The 22,281-nt window shown below is 37.3% G+C and overlaps 1 protein-coding gene across 1 annotated transcript in view; it reads left to right on the top strand.

Annotated features, from left to right (window-relative positions):
* The window catches only part of LOC130238123 (uncharacterized), a 56,910-nt gene that overhangs the window by 7,356 nt on the left and 27,273 nt on the right, over nucleotides 1–22,281 (top strand). The window contains exons 3-6 of the mRNA XM_056469029.1: nucleotides 426–945; nucleotides 2,863–3,094; nucleotides 4,229–4,443; nucleotides 21,104–21,295. Of these exons, the coding sequence (XP_056325004.1) occupies nucleotides 426–945; nucleotides 2,863–3,094; nucleotides 4,229–4,443; nucleotides 21,104–21,295 (1,159 nt within the window). The remainder of the gene's footprint in view (nucleotides 1–425; nucleotides 946–2,862; nucleotides 3,095–4,228; nucleotides 4,444–21,103; nucleotides 21,296–22,281) is intronic.

Genomic DNA, 22,281 nt, shown 5'->3' with positions numbered 1-22,281 from the left:
AGGATAGGGACTGTTGGAAGAGTGTTGTTTTAATGGAATTTGATACTGCACGCCACATGGGGAAAAAACCCCTCCGCATTTTACGATGCAGGTGTATGTGGTCCTTTACTGACTAGGTGCAGACAATAGTGTTAAACTGCCGTGTTTGTATGGAATATTCTGTCGTAAAAATGCGGTGAACAGTCCTACATGATGGTAATAGGGGAACAGTTGTGGTGTTCACATGTCTGTGCTGCACTTCAATAATGCCACTAAAATTGGGATACTCCACGTCTTAATCCGATTTCTGTTTAGTTCGATTATGACTTTAGTCGGATTAACGTCATCAAAAATTGGTTTGACTCTTAATCTGTATTGTCTTAATCGTATTAAAATCAGGGCATTGGTGTCCATTTGAACATAATCATTGTTTGTTATCCTTGTAGATCTTCCAGAATCTTCCACAGCGCCCCCAAGTGGCCACTCCACCCCAATCCCACCATCATTTTTGCCACTGGAGGCACTTGCTCTCAGAGCGAACCATGATGTTCAGCATGTGGTGGTGGAGCTTGTGACTCCGCCCCCTGCTGCTCCTGGCTCCTCCCCCAAAACGGTCATAATTCGGCGAACATTAAAATACTCGGAGACGGATCTGGACGCTGTCCCGCTACGATGTTACCGGGAGACAGACATCGATGAGGTGCTGTTAGCAGAGCAAGAGGACGCGGACTCGGCTTTTGGAAGCAATCGCAGTGTCATGGGGACGTCCTGTGCTGGGAGCAGCCCGCTAGGAGAGATGCCCAATGAAAGAAAAGATGGACAGGAGGATGGAGAAGAGGAGGAGGAGGAAGAAGAGGAGGATGTTGCGAGCTGGGCCACTGTCAGGATGCAGGGGGATGTGAGGCGACTGCTGGCTGAACAACAGGGAGATGATGAAGAAGAGTTTTACAGAATGATGCTAAAGAGGTGTGAAATATCAAACATACACTTACTGATCTCATGCTTTGTAGATGCTTTTGTCATATTTACAATTGAAGAGGCGTTCAGTGATTTTAACTAGAAGAGGCAATACACACAAGATGTGCAAGTTATACAAAGAAACGTGTTTGTTTTTTAAGAATTAAGAGTGTATTTCTATAGCCCATTTCATACACAATGATAATTCAATGTGCTTAACATAAACAAGAATAAAAGAAACAAGTATAAGAAAATAAAACAACAAAGAATAAAATGATTAAAAACAGATTAAAATGTGTTTAACAGGTTATATAGGACCTGTTGATAAAGAAAAGAAAAACATAATATTGTGATGTGTCGGACGTAGCACAGTGCTCATTCAGTAAAGGCACAGCTAAACTGTTGTGTTTTCAGTCTTGATTTGAACGTGCCTAATGTTGGAGCACATCTGATCATTTCTGGTGCTGATTCCAGCAGTAAAGGGTGCTGTTAGTAGCTGTAGGTTGATTCTCCCTGCTTTGACTGAACTTCTGGCATTTCAAATTAATTTGATCCTAAAGATCTGAGTGATCTGTTTGTATTCACTGGGCATATCTGTAATTTATTGAGGTCCTAGGCTATTTAGTGATTTATAGACAAGTAATAATACTTTAAAATCTATTCTGAATGTAACTGGGAGCCAGTGTAAAGGCCTAAGGACCGGTCATTGGCGGACGCTTTTTTTTTTATTATTATTATTATTATTATTATTATTATTATTTATTTTTATTTTTTTAAATAGTTTTTACATGGAAAAAACAAACAAAAAAATATCCATGAATCCAGGGAAAATGGCAACACACAAGACATGTATGACCTATAAAAAGACACTGCAATGGATGGAAAGAAAAAAAAAACAACAACGTGCAAATCTTCAGAAATTAAACAAAATGATTAGTCCTTATGGTGTGTTCCAAAAAAGGGACAGCATCTCACATTTAATCAAATTTTCAAAGTTCCCAAAGGTGGCATACCTGATTCAGTCTTAATGTAAAGTGGAGGTGAGTCCAAGAAGCCAAAAAAGAGGCCTAACATTTTTCTTCCAGAAACAAAGGATAACTTTCTGAGCTATATGATCAGGACATACTGAACAGGTAACTGTGCATTTCGTCTCCAGTCTCCAGAAAATCTGACCAACCAAAAAATGCCATCATTGGGTCAGGGAGTAAAACGCAACTGTAAGCCTTAGCGCAGACACTTTGTCTAAAATGAATTACTTTTAATTAAGGAAGGAAGTTTATTATGTCCTTTACATACAATCTCCTTGTCTTTTCACAAACCTGTTTGAGTTTCTTTTTTCTGTTGAACAGAAGAGAAGTCATTTTAAAAAATGTTGGAATTCGGTGATCTTTGACTTCCATAGTATTTTTTTCCTACTATGGAAGTCAGTGGTTCAAAATAACTTTAATGTTTAACAGAAAAATGAAACCTCCCCATAAAGCTTTGGAGACAATTGAGGGAGAGAAAATAGGGAGCAAATTTTCATCTTTGGGTGAACTATGAATTGACTTTACCATTGTTATATCACAGCTCTGCCAGTGAGAGTGTTTGAGCTCTAGAGCATCAAATGAGAAGCGTCTTAAAGGGGGCCGGGCATTTCAGATACTAGAGAGCATTTGATTGGTCAGAAGATTTGATGAGAAACTAAAGTATGAGGCAACGTGAAAACAAACATTGATCCATTTAGGTGGAAGTGACAAATTACAAGCTTTACGTGTTTATATCTGTCTTACATCTTTAATCGTGACTTTTGTCACTGTTTTGGAGCACACTAGCTCCTAGATATCCTAAAAACTAACAATACTGATACTAACATCTAAAAGACTTTAAAGAAGGTCCCATGAAATTAAAATAATGCTCAGAAATAATAAGCCTGTCTTTTTTTAGGCCCCAAGACCAGTTCAGGAACGATCACCCAGCTCTGAAATCTCCTCTCCTGGTCCGTGGCCCGCGCAGAAAGTCTGGAGACAGTTTGGACACGTTCAGCCGGCATTTCGAGAACATCATGGAGTCTCACCGCGCCAAAGGCACGTCCTACAGCAGTCTGGACAGCCTGGACCCTCTGACCTCCAGCACTCAAACCGTCCTGACCTTTGACCTCCCCACTCTGACTCCACAGGTAGGCATGGGATGATAACCGGTTAGCGAGGTTTGGAAAAGGCAAGGTTTTAAATCTACTAAAACTTAGTTATACCGTTCCTGCTTGTTTTGAACTACTTTATTTAGATTTTTAGGGCAAAGGTATCTCCATTAGAAAAGTAGCCTCCATTTTAAAATCCACTGGTCAGCCCACGATTCAGAAAACATAAACACTACTAATATTTTGAGTAAGAAGGGGCAACAAAGACTGTACTGCTTACAGAAATTAAGACCTTTTAATATAGATAAAACACTTATGTGCATGTTTTACAGTTTATTATTGTGGGTGAATACCACAATTTTTTAATGCGATACGATACCGATACTTTTTGTTAATTTTTACGATACCGATATCGATACCACTTATTATTTAAATGTTAATGTAATTTTTCAAAATAATGTAAAAAAAAATCATTACATCTAAATATATAAATATATATTTATACCCTATAAATACATATATAATATATAGTATAATAATAATAATAACAATAATAATAATAATAATAATAATAATAATAATTAAAAACAAATAAAAATAAATGAATAAAATAAGTCAGAAAAATAAATCAGCTCTCTCTTTCGCTCTCGTGATCGTTAGGTGAATAAGAATAAATATTAGTGTGTGTGTGTGTGTGTGTGTGTGTATCTGTGCAGTGTGTATATACAGTATGTATGTGTATGCAGTGTATATAAATTTATATTTATTTATATATATATATATATATATATATATATATATATATATATATATATATATATATATATATATATATATATATATATATATTTATATATATATATATATATATATATATATATATATATATATATATATATATATATATATATATATATATATATATATGAGTAAAAAGTATGAGTAAAAAGTAACCCTTTTAAAAGTACTCAGGAGTAGTGAGTATCACACTGTGAGTGGCTGATGCATTTACATGCAATTTGTGTGTGAAAACGTAACATTCTGTAGTGGCTTTAATGATTAAACATCCGTCATCTTCTCATCAGTGACATGCATCTAAACAGCATGTAAAGATTTTGTGTCTGGTATTTTTTATCATGTCAGAATCTTACACCGGCCTATGTCTATCCACAGGTGCAGGGTCAGATCTATCAGAGCGCGCGGCAGATCGTGGAGCTCAGCTTCGCTCCACTGGCTCATGTAGAAATGCCCAGCCTCTCAATCTCTGCGCTGACGATAACTGGAGACACTGATGCCACGCGGGCGCCGTCCAGCGAACGTCTCAGCAGCGGATCTGATGATCGGAGTGGGCAAAGCTGGCAGAGCAACACACCGCTTTCACTGCCCAGGTTTGTGTCATTTTCATCACTTAAAATGGACTCTTCTCACATTTCTGGGTCACTCAGTAGTGGAAGTCATCATAGTTGGGTAAACATAGAGCCCAGTAAGTGGGAGAGTACAACAAGTCATTTTTTTACAATCCTATTTGTTGAAATAATAAAAGAAAAACTCCATGATGGTGTTATTAAGACATTCAGGAAAAAGGTAACTAATAGTGTGAGACTGTTAACGGCAGCCAGAAGAGAGAATAATGTCAATTTTCGGTCCCACCTCTATAGACGCTGCGTTAGAAACATAATAAGTGATAATTAGTTTTTTTGTAATTTGATGCAATGTTACGAGCCTCCCCTATCTAGGGCCAGGGAAACAAGCAACAATTTAAAATAAAGGGGAAAAATTTAAATTAACGAATTATATTTAGCCAAATTAAAACTAATAAGAGGCCGATTTTGATAACAGAAAATATAACTAAATAATAAAAAACTAAAGGGCAAGACAGCCAACAATCATCACCCTTCTCCTGTCCCAGCACTCCAACAATAACTCGCACCAAATCCAATGTCCAAAAAAAAGTACATTTATTTACAGAATAACAAATAATAAATGACCTATGGTCAAAAATACTCAGGAGGGGAGAATGCCAAAACAACAAACAAAAGATCTAACTGATTGAGGAAGCAACTTTCTAAACTCTCAAAATAAAATTAAAAATCAAAGATCTTACCTTGCTCCCTCGCTACCAAAAAACAGGAGAAAAAATTAATTCATTCATTTTGTTTTCGGCTTAGTCCCTTCTCTTCCCTTTATTAATCCTGGGTCGCCACAGCGGAACCGCCAACTTATCCAGCATTTGTTTTATGCAGCGGATGCCCTTCCAGCTGCAACGCAACCCATCACAGGGAAACGCATACACACTTATTCACACACACATACACTACGGACAATTTAGCCTACCCAATTCACCTGTACCGCATGTCTTTGGACTGTGGGGGAAACCGGAGCACCTGGAGGAAACCCACGCGAACGCAGTCTGTAGTCCTGCTGCCATTGGCCAGAACGAGCCGGTTCTCCTCCAGTCAACCTCGCTGTTGCTCCCGCGACAAAAACAACGAGTGGACATCACAGCAGCACGGTGACAGCATTAAATACAGACACTTAAAACTATTACTTTAACACGTCTGTGCCCAATAATGGGTTTTATCTCTGTATCGCGATCGCGAATGAATTTTTTTAACCGGATATTCTAAGTGAACCGGTTGAACTAGTTCACCTAATCGAACTGAATCATTTGAAACGATTCGCGTCCCCAGTAAGCACTCGTCCACAAACTACTTACTTTTTAACAAGCCTAATACCCCCTCTAACTCTAAATAATCCAATATATACTCTTATTCAGGTATTAGAACAGTGACGTTACACTGAGATCAAATTTGAGAAGCGGTTAACCGATAAAACTGCGCATGCGTTATTCAGTGAACTGAACACAAACAGTATATGACAGCCTGCTGTGACTGAACTAAACTCGAACGACTGCAGCGCGGGTAAATCGAGGGCTCACACGAGAGGATCTGGTGAAATGTAAGTTTATTTCATAACAGAAAATCGTAATGAAGTTTAAATAGGTGAATCATGCTTCAGTTGGGTTGCAAAAGTTTACTGTAAGACATTTTTCAGATCATGGTGATGTTTTAATTGACTAAAATTAAATGATTGACTAAAATTAAATAAAATGAGTCCCAACATCCGCGATAAATATCTGAACTTCCCATCACTACTGTGTATCTAACATCAGAATCAGCCTTGCAAACATATTGTACTTAAGGCAGCTGTCTTGTGGGCTGTTGTATTTGAATTTGAGGATGGGTAGATGGTAGTGGTAGATGAGTGTTCATGTGTCCTCTGAATACATGTTAAAAAAATGTATGGCTGAGTTTTTATTATACAATATTTATTCTATTGATTTTGAATCTTGCACCTAACAAATATCAATTCATGTTTATCTGAATAAACAGTTAGTAAACACAAGTACATCTTATTGAACATCATTTATTTTCATCAACAATTATCATAGTAGAACAGTTTTTCAAGCATTTTGGGTGCATTTTAGAAACAGGAGATGAGCCCCTGGTCTAATGCGCCACCTGGCTTGAGAAACCCGTTTTCGAACACTTACTTTTAGTCATTATTTGGGTAGTACACATATTCTGAATGCCTTCGGCAGAATTAAAATGAGCCATTTTAATCTAGATTAATTCCAAGATTACAGTGAGATTAATCTAGATTTAAAAATTAATCTATGACCACCTATAGTAAATACATATAAATGTACATGTTTTTTTATCTAAATATTAAAAACTTTGAAAGATTTAAGATGCTGATGACTATTAAACTCATCACAGCTGTCTTGTGCAAAGGGTCCACTGGGGAATTGTATGTTTTTGGGGTAGGACAACTTATGATTTTAACCCCGATTTAAAATCACAGACAAAAGCCTGAAATTGGAGGCAAAGAAATTGGAGTGCTTGTTATCATGAGGGACAAACACAGTGTGAATTAAAAATGCGATCAGAGAGAGTCGTAGATGCCTGTGAAATATTTGGAATGCTAAATATTTGGACCGTGACCTGTCGGGAGGGCTTAATTTGTGCTGGAACAAGCCAGATCTGGATCCGGCACTTCATTTTACTGATCCCCCTCCTCACACGGCTCTTCACTTTATTCCCGATCCGTTACCCCGATCTATTCTGGGACCTTGAAATTTACAAATTAAGCACTGCCCGTCCGTGATTAAAAATCACGCTGTGTGAATGAGTTCTGACTGAAAAACACATCAGCGATGAGCAACAGCCAATCAGAGAGCATGATGCAGGATGGCTGAGATTTCGGGGAGAGGGAGTTACAGACCACAATATCAGAGTTAATAGACTCGCCGAAATCACAGACAAATGCCTGAAATCACAGGCCAATCGGTGCTCGTTCACGCGTCAGTGTCAACTATCAAAGACGCGATCTGAGAGAATCGCTGATGAGTCGCCGACACCCGGGACATATTTGGCATGCTAAATATCTGGAGCTGTCGTTGATTCAAATCATGCCATGTGAAATGTGTTCTGAGTGAAAATAACATCTGCGATCACCTACAGCCAATGAGAGAGCAGCATCCACTAGTGTGGGTATCTGCAGGCCAGCGGGAGGATGAGGGAGTAGTTAAAAGAGCTCATTTTCAGTCTATTTGGACCCAAGAAATGAAGGAAAAACTAGTTTAAATTTGGCAGGAGCACCCGTGTCTGACGAGTCATCTGAGCAATACCACAACCGAGTCGGAAAGGAAAGTTGAGGAGAAATTGCTAATTCCCTTCAGAAGCCAAGTGAGCAAAACAAGCACATTCTCGACCACACTAAAGGCTTCTTTCTCCTGACAGGATCGCAGGGAAAAACATGCTACAAACCCCGTGGATCAGGGAAACAAGCACACACAACCCTTCATGAACAGCTAAATACTGCTTGCCTTATGCAGAGTCCATGGACGTGGTCTCACCCAGTCATCAACATTGGGTCTCACAGCTTGGCAGGTCTGCTTTTCCTTCGAGAAGCACATGCAGTCATGAATAATTAGGAAGCAGGGTCTTCTCATAGGATAAGAAAACTCCTCTATGAATAATATTGAGAAACCGACGCGTCATCACTCCACACAGTTTTGTGCTACGTCACCGATTTTAATCCCGCACCAAAAATCATTTTAAACCCGGATGAAGAAATCAGCTGACAAAAGCTCAAAATTATCCAGTTTTCCACACAATTTAAGCTGACAGGTGCTAACATTGTCTTAACTGATGCTCAACACACACACACACATATCTGTTAAAATCTCAAAAAAAGTACTCAAGGGTTTCTTGAACCTTTAAAAGTGGCTCACCAAAACTTGAACTGAGTTACTGAAAATTAAAAGTCCTTCTGCATATTCCCCTATTGACAGTGTATCAACCAGCTGCGAATGAGAAAACATTCATTCATTCATTTTTTCCAGCTGCAACCCATCACTGGGAAACACCCACACACTTTCATTCACACACATACACTACGGACAATTTAGCTTACCCAATTCACCTGTACCGCATGACTTATGACTTGTGGGGGAAACTGGAGCACCCGGAGGAAACCCACGCGAACACAGGGAGAACATGCAAACTCCACATGCCAACTGACCCAGCTGAGGCTCAAACCGCCCACAAGAAAACATTTCCATATATTATTTATTCTTAACTCTAGCGTGAGGTCTTACAGTTTATTGCAAATCAGTGTATATGTGATGCAATAAACCTATAGAGATCAGTGGGATCCAGGCTGCCGTGTTGCAGATTGCACTGTAACAACATGTTCCTGATGTTTATTGTGTTCTGGTTATGTAACAAATGTGGTAGGTCAACTTGGTGGTATGGAAAATGCCATTTTGAGCTTTCCCGTCCTCCATACTGATGGTAACGTTATTGCTCAAGTCTTTGCAATTGCTCTGTTTCTCCAGCAGAGGGAGTATCGAGGCTACTGTTTACTTTGATGGAACACATTGCAGTTTGTTTACGATGTGAATCTCGATGCACTTAAAGAGAAGTGCCAAGAAATGTTCAGGTTATATTTGACCATATTATGAAGAGAAAATAACACACACACACACACACGCACACACACACACACACACACACACACACACACACACACACACACACACACACACACACACACACACACACACACACACATATATATATATATATATATATATATATATATATATATATATATATATATATATATATATTACCACTTTTAGTATTGTGATTTCTAATCCTAAAGCAGGGGTGTCCAAACTCGTCTAAAATACTTGTCCAAACTTGTCTGAGAGTTTTTAGTATGCCTAGTAAGGAAAAATAGCTCTCTTCGAAGTGTTTTTTTTAGGGTAAAAGCTAAATGTGCAGTACAGTGGCCCTCCAGGAGCAGGAATGGACACCACTGACTTATAGTTGATATTATTTTCTATGTACTGTTGTATTATGCACACGTTTCATTTTAGACGGGGTATAGGTGAACCGCTTGATGTGAATTGTAAGCAATATTTCCTTCATCCATCCAAGTGTGGCTAATTTACTGCATAATGATTCAGAATGACCTATTAGTCTGTTGGTTTAACCTTTTCCATCTGCTGTGCCTATGACTCGACTGCAGGCTGTGTGTGTGTGTGTGTGTGTGTGTGTGTTTGTATGTGTGTGCGTGTGTGTAAAGGACAGATGAAAGGCGAAGATGTTTGCTGGCAGAGACCTGAAGAAACTGCTGCATAAATAACCTTGAGACAAACATGGAAAGCAGGAGGCTGGGGACAGATTGGGAAACTGTTAATTTTGATGTATTCACAAACAGAAGTGTCGCTCCATCCAGCTTCGTCTGTGAACGTTTAAAGGCTCTTTGTCTTATTTCTATTTTGGAGTCTTGGAAAAAGAATTGGCACCTGTAGTAAATGTGGTACAGTACATGTACAGTCGAAGTCAGAATTATTAGCCCCCCCTGTTTATTTTTTCTCCCAATTTTTGTTTAACGGAGAGATTTTTTTTCACACATTTCTAAACATAATAGTTTTAATAACTCATTTCTAATTGAAAGCCGAAATAAAATAAGACTTTCTTCAGAAGAAAAAATATTATCAGACATACTGTGAACATTTCCTTGCTCTGTTAAACATCATTTGGGAAATATGTAAAAAAGAAAAAAAAATTCAAAGGGGGCTACTAATTCTGACTTCAACTGTACATGGAGGAGTCAATGTGCACTGCGGCACATCACTGTTACTGTACTGTACTGTAGTAGCTCTTCTGAGCCACAAGGTGGAGGCAGTCTTTCAGAAGTGAAAATGTCACTATAATCAAGCACAGCGTTATACATAAGCGTTATTCATGCTTTATCAAACCACTTGTGTTTCATTAGAGATTATTACATTAAAAATTCTCATATTATGTTTCGTTTTTAAGTGTTAAGTAATTGAAATATGCACAACTTAATGGATTTAAGCTAGTTAGCCAACCTGTGAACTAATCAAATTCTCTATTGTCGTATAATGAGAGTCTTTGATATGTCGGTTATTGTGTGTGTGTGTGTGTGTGTGTATAGCATGGCAGTAGCAGTATTGTAGATAAGCAATAATATACATCCTGTGAGTGTATATTATTAGGTATATTATTAGCAGTGGTGTAGTCTGGGCTATACGCACGTATACTCAGTATGCCTACTTTTTTCCACTAGCTGTTTGGGTATTACGACTTCTGAGGATCAATAATTGCGTATACCCTCGGTATACTCACTTGTTATGCTGATTAGATTTCCCTAATTTACGTGTATTCGCATCCCCTTTAACTGTAAACCAAATGTTTTTTTAACTCTCATCTTAATTTGTTTTTCGAAGTCAACTGAATGATGTCTCGCTGAAACGTTCAGGTAAAATTATAATGCAACATGTGCGGGTTGGGTGGGTAATAGTACACCACCTTTTTTTTTTTTTTAGGACTACACCACTGATTATTAGGTATTATTATATTAAATTAATATAATATTATACAGGCCCGTAGCCAGCCCGGTAAAAAGGGTGTTTCTTCTTTTTCCATAAGTGGAGCGTTTTGCAGTTATTTGCCTCATTTTCTATTTAATTATGAGATTTAAATGCTCCATTTAGTGACATTTTAAGCATTGTTTTTAGCTGAATAGCTTGTCGGATGGTCATCATGACCACACTTTTTGATGTACCAAAATATCTCCTAAATATTTAGATTAAAGAAATGTGACATTTATTTTTAAAATACTCATTTATTACATCATATACAGTGGTGTAAAGTAACTAATTACAAGTACTCAAATTACTGTAATTAAGTAGTTTTTCTCAGGAATTGTACTTTACTAAGTAGTTTTAAAAATGTGCACCTTTACTTTCCCTTGAGTACATTTTCAGTGCTGTATCTGTACATTTACTCCACTACTTTCCTTCATCCTGCAGTCACTACTTTATTTTCTCTTGTCTATGGGGATAAGAAAAATCAGTCCTGCGAGTCCAATCAAATCACACATAGAAGGTAAATCACATCATAATGAACTCCCTCAAGACATGAGCGATTTATAACTGCAGCAAACTGTTTGGAAGCATTAAAAGTGTCCAAGAAGATTCCCAAAGTCTTCACACGCATTGACCCGGAGATTGTTTAGATGCATGTCACTGATGAGAAGATAACGGATGTTTACTGTATGATGACCCAAATGGTCTTAAACACCCAGCAGGCACAAGACGTCAACATGACGTCAGATTAACGTTGTACCTCAACGTCATGGGGATGTTGCGTTTTGTTTGGAAATGAAAATCGAGTTGACGTCAGAACTCAACATCATGTCGATATCAATTTCCAACCTAAAATCAACCAAATATCAACATCTAATGATGTAACAGCTTAACGTTGTGGTGGACATTACCACTATTGACATCTATCACATGTTAGATTTTGGTTGCCATACCTGATGAGTAAATGTCAGTATTTGACGTCAATATGATGTTGGTTTTAGATGTTGGGTCGACGTTGGATTTTGGTCACTTTCTAACAACCTAAAATTGACCAAATATCAACATCATTTAACGTCAGTATTGGACATCAATATAACATTGTCTTTAGGCGCTGGCTAGATGTTGAATTTTGGTCACATGACGTCACAACCCAAGTCTAACCTAATATTCATATCTTATGATGTTGTGTGCCTGCTAGGTAATAACTAAATGCACTACAGAATGTTACGTTTACACACATGCACAAATTGCATGTAAATGCATCAGTTTTTAACAGCGTAATACTCACTACTCTTGAGTACTTTTGAAAGGGCTACTTTTACTCATACTTTGAGTAATATTTACAGCAGATGCTTTTACTCTACTTGCACTACATTTTTAGGCAAGTAATGGTACTTTTACTTGAGTGATGAGATGATTTTTCAGTACTCTTCCCACCACTGATCATATATCATTAGAAGAATAGTTTTAAATTGAAAACTGTAGCCAGCACATTCAACTGGCCAGCACATTCCACTTTCCTCAGTCGGAATTTGGTCATAATAATAATAATAATAATAATAATAATAATAATAATAATTTAAGGCTTCACAATTTTTCTAGCCTCTTTTGCTTTTTATTGGTCATGTTTTATTTTGAGTATAAGGTGCAAGATTTAAAAAACTTTGATAAGTTACTTGTCAAAGGTTTTCTTTTCTCTATGTAAAAACAAAACAGTAGCGAAAGATGACTTTGATTATATCAGATGTTTTCTTGCACATGTTGGACTCATGAAAAGTAATTGTTTGCATTGGCCAAAACTGATTAACAGACCTTTGACAGTGAGGGGTGGGTCTTCCGAACCACCAGAACCCCCCCTGGCTACAGGCCTGTATTATAAGTTATTATAAATTAAAATTTAATTCATTAATTTTCCTTCGGCTTAGTCACTTTATTCATCAGGGGTTGCCACAGCGGAATGAACCGCCAACTTATGCAGCATTTGCTTTATGCAGCGGATACCCTTTTAGCCGCAACCCAGCATTGGGAAACATCCATACACACACTCATACACTACGCCCAATTTAGTTCATCCAATTGACCTATAGCGCATGTGTTTGGACTGTGGGGGAAACCGGAGCACCCGGAGGAAACCCACGCCAACACGGGAAAAACATGCGAACTCCGCACAGAAGTGCCAACTGGCCCAACCAGGACTCGAACCAGTGACCTTCTTGCTGTGAGGCGACAGTGCTAAACACTGAGCCACCGTGCCACATTATTAAAATATTATATAAATTAATTATATAATGATGGCATTTATAGATTTGCGTGCACTGTCCCTTTAAGAACTGAACACGCACAGTGGAAATGTCTAAATGATTCAATATTTAGTTCATAACTCTACTAAAAAAAGAAATGAGTCCAGAAAACAAGGTTTGTTGATTTTCTCAGCGGGACAGACGGAGGTCTTACATGCCGCACTGGACTGAGAAGGTCATTAGGGAGCGTCAGTAAACATTAGACAGACAGATTAGAAAGACAAATACCAGCAGTTTGATATCTCAGGATTACAGACGCCTGACCGCTAAAGCGGATTAATTCAGTGGCAAAGAGAGCAGATGATGTCCACAAGCACCTGAGGAGATGTCCGGTGCAGTGAGAAAAGCGGAGTGTTAATACAGGCATGGCGGAGGGCCAGAGAGGGGCATCGGGGGGTCGTTTTGGCAGATCCAGGCTGAGAAATAAAAGCCACTCTGTGTTTTGCTGGAGCTGCTCTGTGCTGAAGGATAGGAGCTTCTTCACAACACTGCACAGGTACAATCCTGAACATCAGCGCACTGCTGGACTGATCCACTGCTGTCTTAAAGAGCATATACGTTTTATATACAAATGCTGTGTTCAGCCTGCTGGGTCATTTTATTAGGTTTTTTAATATTTACACTTAGTCATTTAGCAGATGCTTTTATATTTTTTACTCATGTCTGGGGTCACTCTGAAAAATGTGTTTTTTTTTTTTTGTTTGTTGTTTTTTTTTTTTACCCAAATGATTAGTAATTTTATTGGGTTACTTTAATAATTTTTTACCCATGTGTGGGGACACTGAAAAATACATTTTTTTTTTAATTCAAATGCTGTGTTCAGTCTGCTGGGTCATTTTTGGGTTATTAAAAAATATGTGCAGGGTCAATCTGAAAAATGCTAGGTTATTTTTTTAATCCAAATGCTGTGTTTGGCTAGCTGGGTCATATTATTAGGTTATTTTTGTAATAGTTTTTTACACATGTGTGTGGTCACTGAAAAATGCTAGGTTATTTTTAACCCAAATCATGATTCATTTTATTGGGTTACTTTAAATATTTACATATAGTCATTTTTGAGGCGCTTTTATAATTTGTACTTATGTCTGGGATCACTCTGAATTTTTTTTTACCCAAATGATTAGTAATTTTATAGGGTTACATTTAATTATGTTTTCCCCAATGTGGAGGGTCACTCTGAAAAATGCTGTAATTGTTTTTTATGCAAATGCAGAGTTCAGTCTGCTGGGTTATTTTTAACCCAAATGAGGAGTCATTTTATTGGGTTACTTTAAATATTTACATTTAGTCAATTCGCAGGCGCTTTTACATTTTTTACTTATGTCTGGGGTCACTCTGAAAAATGTGTTGTTGTTTTTTTTTTACCCAAATGATTAGTAATTTTATTGGGTTACTTTAATAATTTTTTACCCATGTGTGGGGAAACTAAAAAATGCAGTTTTTTTTTATTATTCAAATGCTGTGTTCAGTCTGCTAGGTCATTTTTGGGTTATTTAAAAAATATGTGCAGGGTCAATCTGAAAAATGCTAGGTTATTATTTTTTTTTATCCAAATGCTGTGTTTGGCCTGCTGGGTCATTTTATTAGGTTATTTTTGTAATAGTTTTTTACCCATGTGTGGGGTCTCTGAAAAATGCTAGGTTATTTTTACCCAAATCATGAGTCATTTCATTGGGTTACTTTAAATATTTACATTTAGTCATTTCACAGGCGCTTTTATATTTTTTACTTATGTCTGGGGTCACTCTGAAAAACGTGTTGTTTTTTGTTTGTTGTTTTTTTTTTACCTAAATGATTAGTAATTTTATTGGGTTACTTTTATTATTTTTTACCCATGTGTGGGGACACTGGAAAAAAAATGCAGTTTTTTTTTTATCCAAATGCTGTGTTTGACCTGCTGGGTCATTTTATCAGGTTATTTTTAATTATTTTTTTTCCATGTGTGGGGTCACTCTGAAATATAAGTTATTTCTAACCCAAATGATGAGTCACTTATTGAGTAACTTTAAATATTTACATTTAGTCATTCAGCATATGCTTTTATGTTTTTTACCTGCAGTATGTGTGGGGTCACTCTGAAAAATGTGATTGTTTTTTTTTTAGTTTTTTTTTCTTCCCAAATAGTAAGTCATTTGATTGGGTTACTTTAATAATTTTTTACCCATGTGGAGGGGTCACTCTGAAAAATGCTGTCATTTTTTTTTTCAAATGCAGAGTTCAGTCTTCTAGGTCATTTTATTAGGTTATTTTAATATTTTTTTTACCCATGTGTGGGCTCACCGAAAAATGCTGGGTTATTTTTACCCCAAACAATAAGGCATTTTATTGGGTGACTTTAAATATTTACATTTAGTCATTTAGCAGACGCTTTTATATTTTCTGCTTATGTCTTGGGTCACCCTGAAAAAGGTTTTTTTTTTTACCCAAATGATTAAGTCATTTTATTGGGTTATTTAATTATTTTTTACCCATATGTGGGGACACTAAAAATGCTAGGTTATTTTTTTTTAAATCCAAATGCTGTGTTTGGCCTGCTGGGCCATTTTATTAGGTTATTTTTAATGATTTTTTTCTCCATGTGTGGGGTCACTCTGAAATAGTCTGGGTTATTGTTTAACCCAAATGATGAGTCACTTATTGAGTAACTTTATTTTATTTATTTATTTTATGTATTTACATTTAGCATTTAGTCATTCATTTTTCCCCTATGCAGGGTCAATCAAAAAAAAATGCTGGGTTGTTATATGAATACAGGGTTCAGACTGCTGGGTCATTTGTATTGGGTTTATTTTTATGATTTTTACTTAAGTTAATGTGTCAGTCTGAAAAATGTGGGGTTATTATTTTTTAAGCCAAACACAGCTAAATTAAAACGAGGGATGTTTCTTTTATAAAACAAGTCTTGATTTTGGTTTAATGGTTCTGTAACTATGATGACAAACCTCTTTAGAATCTTCATAAAAAGTTTCAATTGTTGCAGTGAATTTCAGTTATTTTAATTCATGTTTCTTTTCTTAATTTGACCTGTATGAGTGGCTCTATGAGTTATTTCTATTAAATTGTTCATCCACAATTATAAAGCCGGGTTATTTTATTGAATATCACTGATGGATACTAATTAATTAATTATTAATACCTTAATATTTTGATTAGATTGTGTTTTTATTTACATGTTATATTAAGTTTAGCAAGTTATATTTTTATGTTTTTAATAATATTTTAATTAATTTAGTTCTACAGTAAGTAAAAATGTCAGCTAATGTCAGTTAATATGCTAAATTTTCTTTTTCAACATGTTTTTGGGAGTAAATATGAACTCTTTGTCTCTTTAAGAAGAGTTTGAGCGCTTCCAGAAGTCTTTGTTTGAGTTTCACACACAGACACACACATTCTGCCGGTGGTTTGTTTGTGCTGTGAGTCAGTGATGATAAGGATGAGTCGCCGTCACTCCGTCATTTATAGAATCGCAGTACAGCAGATCAACAGGTCACAATAACAATTTAACACCGTCACAAAATGGAAATGATTTCTGACTGTAAAGCTGTTTGTGTTTGTTAATAGCTTGGTAATCACAGTTTATGCCAAAATCCCATAAATAATAGAGACCGCAATGTTACAATCACGTTATAATTAAACATGTGATCTCTTTGAATTTGAATTTATTGAATGGGATAGCCCCTTTTTAAAGGGGTCCCTAAGAAGTACACACAGTTGAAGTCAGTATTAGCCCCCCTTTGAATTTTTTTTTTTCTTTTTTAAATATTTCCCAAGTGATGTTTAACAGAGCAAGGAAATTTTCACAGTATGTCTGATAATATTTTTTCTTCTGGAGAAAGTCATATTTGATTTATTTCAGCTAGAATAAAAGCAGTTTTTAATTTTTTAAAACCATTTTAAGGTCAAAATTATTAGCCCCTTTAAGCTATATATTTATTTTCGATAGTCTACAGAACAAACCTTCATTATACAATGACTTGCCTCATTACCCTAACCTGCCCAGTTAACCTAATTAACCTAGTTAAGCCTTTAAATGTCACTTTAAGCTGTATAGAAGTGTCTTGAAAAATATCTAGTCAAATATTATTTACTGTCATCATGGCAAAGATAAAATAAATCAGTTATTAGAGATGAGTTATTAAACTATTATGATTAGAAATGTGTTGAAAAAATCTTCTCTCCGTTAAACAGAAATTGGGGAAGAAAAAATAAACAGGGGGGCTAATAATTCGGGGGGTTTAATAATTCTGACTTCAACTGTACATATACATAATATTATTCTCTTAAAATATTTCTACATTTGTTCAGATGCTCAAACTGTAAGAAAAAAAGTTACTGATATTTATTTACATGATAAAGATTCAAAATATTATTTACATGATAGATTCAAAATATTATTTGGTAAACAAAGCAAGACTCTCATATAACATCTCTACTAAAAGACAGAACATATTACTGTACAAACTGCATTGTACATGAATCAGATGAACATTTTCATATCAGTCAATAATATTACTGTAATTAATTTAAAAGCTGAAAAAATATAGATTTACACATATTTACTCAAATAAATAAACAGAATTAATGATGGGTTAACAATCCCATTCTGTGTGGGCCTACTGATAGCTCAAGCTCATCCAGGTACTTCAATTAATCTTTACCATTAGCGAGTCCTTTTATATCCATATTTGTATAATTTATATGCTTGTCTGTCACGCCGCTATGTTCACGGCCAGATCTTTTGACTGAATAATGCATAGATTAGTGTATGCTCCATTCAGCTATTTTTTCTGTCAGCTTTGATTTATTAAAGAGCTAGCAAATTAACGCGGCTTAGATCAATGTTTTTTTTTTTGCCTAATTATTTAGTTTTGTGGCAAGTAGCCGTGTAATAAGCAGGGTAATGTACATCTAGCCGGGTGTTTTTGCAATAGCAGCTGCTGACAAACCTGTCAGGCTCTATTCTGATAACAACCAGCTGAATGTATTGTAGCTTTACAATCCCTTACACATTCATAGGCCTTAGAAATGACATATTACTGTGAGATACCTTGCCAAAAATCCTTCATTTTCTGTAACCCATATGAAAAAAATACTAATAGTATAACTGATATTAAGTAATATCAAAGTCCTTTAAGGCAAGTCATTTCACTCGGCGGCTATCTTCGAAATGCCTCTCTGGCAGTATGCTCGGGCATTCTGTCTGAATGAGGAAACATCAAATTCTCCAAAATTGTTTGCCCAGCTTACGATTATATTACATATTTGGGATCACCAATAAAATGAAGCAACAACTATCTCATAAGTTTAGTTTTTTTAAACATCTGAATCAAAAAAAAATCTGCATTTTTCAAGTTGCCTGAGCTAATGCGCATGCACACTCAAAATGAACGAGATCAAGACACTATCCTCATTTATGGCCGTTCTACACATGATCATTCTCTGGATAATGCTTCGTCAGATCTCGCTGCTCTTCTGAAGTAACTCACAACTTGGTCTTGATGGCGAATCTCCACCAGAAATGACAGCGACTCTTTGTTTACAAGTTTGTTGGCATTTGAGTAGTTGCTGTCATGTGATGTGCGTTTGACAGGACAGACTGTACCTCGCGTTTGTTTCATACAGATTACAAAACCAAAAAACATTTGTGTTCAAGTGCACTTGATTCATATAAACGTAGCGATTTCAAGCTTCATATTGATATGTTTCTTATGTCTGTGAAGCAAGTATTCGCTGAGATTCGTGTGTGCTTGATGACCACACAACCTGTCGTGAAAAGCACATGTCTGCTCCCAGCTTCTCCCCCAGAGAAACATCAGTCTATAGCAATCGTTGATTGGCTCCTGTAGCAGTAGGCGGGACTTCATTCGCCATATTGACCGTTACACTTCTCCCCATTCAAAACTATACCAGTGACACGTCTTGTGTAGTCTTTGTTTTTTGAACCATATTATAGTAATTACTTTAATTAATGCTTGTGGTTATTCTGCAGTTGCTATTTTAACACAGTAGCTATAGTAATATAAATAAATGTTTTCTACAACCATAGGGTACATTATACTACAATACACCACAGAATATTGTAGGAAAAACTAAAGTATGCTGCAGTATTTATTCCAGAGGTCACTGTTGTAAATACTACAGTATTCTGTTGCATATTAAAGGGTTGTCACGATACTGGAATTCGGTACCAATCAATACTGAAATTTAAAAAATGTCCATTTCTTGCTAACATTTGAGCGCTGTTGAGTGCGTTCTTAAACTGTGCTGATTTGCCATTGTGTTTATGTGCTCTACAGAAATGACTGTGATTGGCCGTGAAGTAGAGATGCGCGGATTAGCTAAAATGACACCCGAATCCATGGCTCATCCACCCACCACCCGCCCGCACATATTTTTTATCTGATATATGTATCCGCACCAAGATCGTCACTTTAATACTTTCTTATTACCCGACCCTCGGATTATCCGCAGCGGCCCGCGGATGTAACCGCCATCCGCGCATCACTATCGTGAAGGTCATCAGTTCACCGAGCTCACCACAGATACAGGGACACTGGAGCATTTTATTGCTGCGATTCATCAGTGAATCGCTCGTATGTCAGCTTATAGACAAACCATCTGAACGATGTGACTTTAAAACGCTCCAGTGTCCCTGTATCTGTGGTGAGTTTGGTGAACTGAATCACAGTCATTTCTGTTGAGCACATGAACACAATGGTAAATCAGCGCTGTTTAAGAATGTGCTCAACAGTGCTCAAATGCTATCGGAAATGAATGTTTTTAAAATGTCAGTATCGAATGATACCGAATTCCAGTATCGTATAATATTGTAATATATACAGTTTAATACATTGTGCTATACTGTAGTATGGATCAAAACCACTACATTATAGTATTTATTAGAAATGACTATAGGATTTTCTGATGTGAGATGTTACTTTGTTCTGAAAAAAGTGTATCTTTATATAAAACAACCCAGGCTCATTCTGAAAACATTATTTATTATGTAGCCGGATTATGAATTATGTAGCCGGAGGTACGTATGGCTGCGTTTAATTTTTTAAGCAAACGCTGCGGGGTGGTATGATGCCGTTCCTTTTAGCGATTACCAGCTGACCGCTTACCTTTGTGTGGTAATCATCGGCAGACTTGAGATGCAGAGAGGAGCTGACCACAACAACCGAGTTCGAGTCCGGGGAAGAGTGGTTCCAGAAATCAGATAAGACAAAAACAGAATCCAAGAAATAAAGTGAACAAGTTCTTAACAGGGTGAGAATGTGGTAAAATCCGAAAACGTAGTAAAAATCAGACGAGGGCTTTTCTTTTTCTGAACGGCTTTTGTAAATTGTTGGGTTTAGGGAAGTAAGCGGGCGGGCGGGTCAATCGGTAAAATCGTTGGGTTCAGGGAAGGAGGAGGGTGGGTCGGCCGGCCGATTGGCCGGTCGCCCAGTCAATCATTCAGCCAGTCGGACATACAGATGGTCGGACAGACAGATGGTCGTTCGACAGCGGCCTCTGGTGGGTTTACTCGAGAACAGCACGGGTGTGAACTGCACTCGTGGGAGACATTTCAGAAGCGAAAAAGTGCACACAGCGGCCTCTCGTGGATTCGCGAAAACCAAAGACTGCAAAAATATGTACCTCCCGGGACGTATTTCGCGGTCTTCAGAAAAGTCCACGGGACTACGTTTTCAGAATGAGCCTGGGTTGATATAAAACGTTTGTTCCTCAGCTGAACAGAATGATGTTGTGTGTGTGTGTGTGTGTGTGTGTGTTCAGAGAGAAACCTCCACGCTTCTCTGCAGAGCCGGATGTGGATCAGGAGCTGATTGAGCGTTTGGGTTTGGGCAGTAATGACACTCTCAGTAACGGGAACCGTGCAGATCTGGATGCTGCCAAACGCCTCGCCAAGCGGCTCTTCAACCTCGACGGCTTCCGGAAGTGTGACGTTGCCCGACATTTGAGTAAAAAGTGAGTACATCCTGATGTCCCGATTGTCAGCCGTCACTGTCGTTTTAATTTTAAGAAATAAAAGTGAAATTATTAAAAAAACACTAGTGTTCTATTTGGGACGACACTACATTGTTATACTATACTGTTGAGTGTGTAAGTGCATGAGTACATAGTGTATAGTGTGCCATTTGGGACATGTATGTGTCAGCATAGTGGCAGATTCAAAAACAAGACTACTGTAGCGTCCTATGCTAATGAGCGAGAGATCATCACTAGTGGGCGGGGCTTTCCTCCTCTGATGACACGTACAAAGGAAGAATGTCAATCAGAGTGTTTCTGCAGACTGATTTTATCAAATGTGAGTATAAAAAATACACTTTTTTTTGACCATTAGAAGCTGCTTATATTCACACACTGCTGCCACACAACTGTGTTGAAACCCCTTATACAAGTCATGTTTGCATAATAGGTGCCCTTTAATTAGATTAAAACAATAGCACTGTCAAGCATATCTTATGTACTTCATTCATTTATTTATTTATTCACTTTCTTTTCAGCTTATCACCTTTATTAATTCGGGGTCGCCACAGCGGAATGAACCGCCAACTTATCCGCACATGTTCTATGCAGCGGATGCCCTTCCAGCTGCAACCCATCACTGGGAAACACTCATTCACACTCATACACTACGGACAATTTAGTTTATTCAATTTTCCCAATAGCGCATGTGTTTGGACTGTGGGGGAAACCGGAGCACCCGGAGGAAACCCACTCCAACACGTGGAGAACATGCAAACTCCACACAGAAATGCCTACTGGCCCAGCTGGGACTCGATCCTAACTTTCTTGCTAACCAATGAGCCACCATGTCGCCCTTATATACTTCAAATGCTTGCATTTTTATCAGAAGTGTATATAGTTTTAGAAAAATGTAAGAAAATGTATTTATTTCCAGAGATATAGCATGCACTGGTGAATTGTTCAGAACATAACCAGGCATTATA

Source organism: Danio aesculapii, chromosome 12 (assembly GCF_903798145.1).
Source record: "Danio aesculapii chromosome 12, fDanAes4.1, whole genome shotgun sequence".
NCBI lineage: Eukaryota > Metazoa > Chordata > Actinopteri > Cypriniformes > Danionidae > Danio > Danio aesculapii.
Note: the sequence above shows the minus strand (reverse complement) of the source record. Positions and strands in the feature narration are given on the sequence as shown.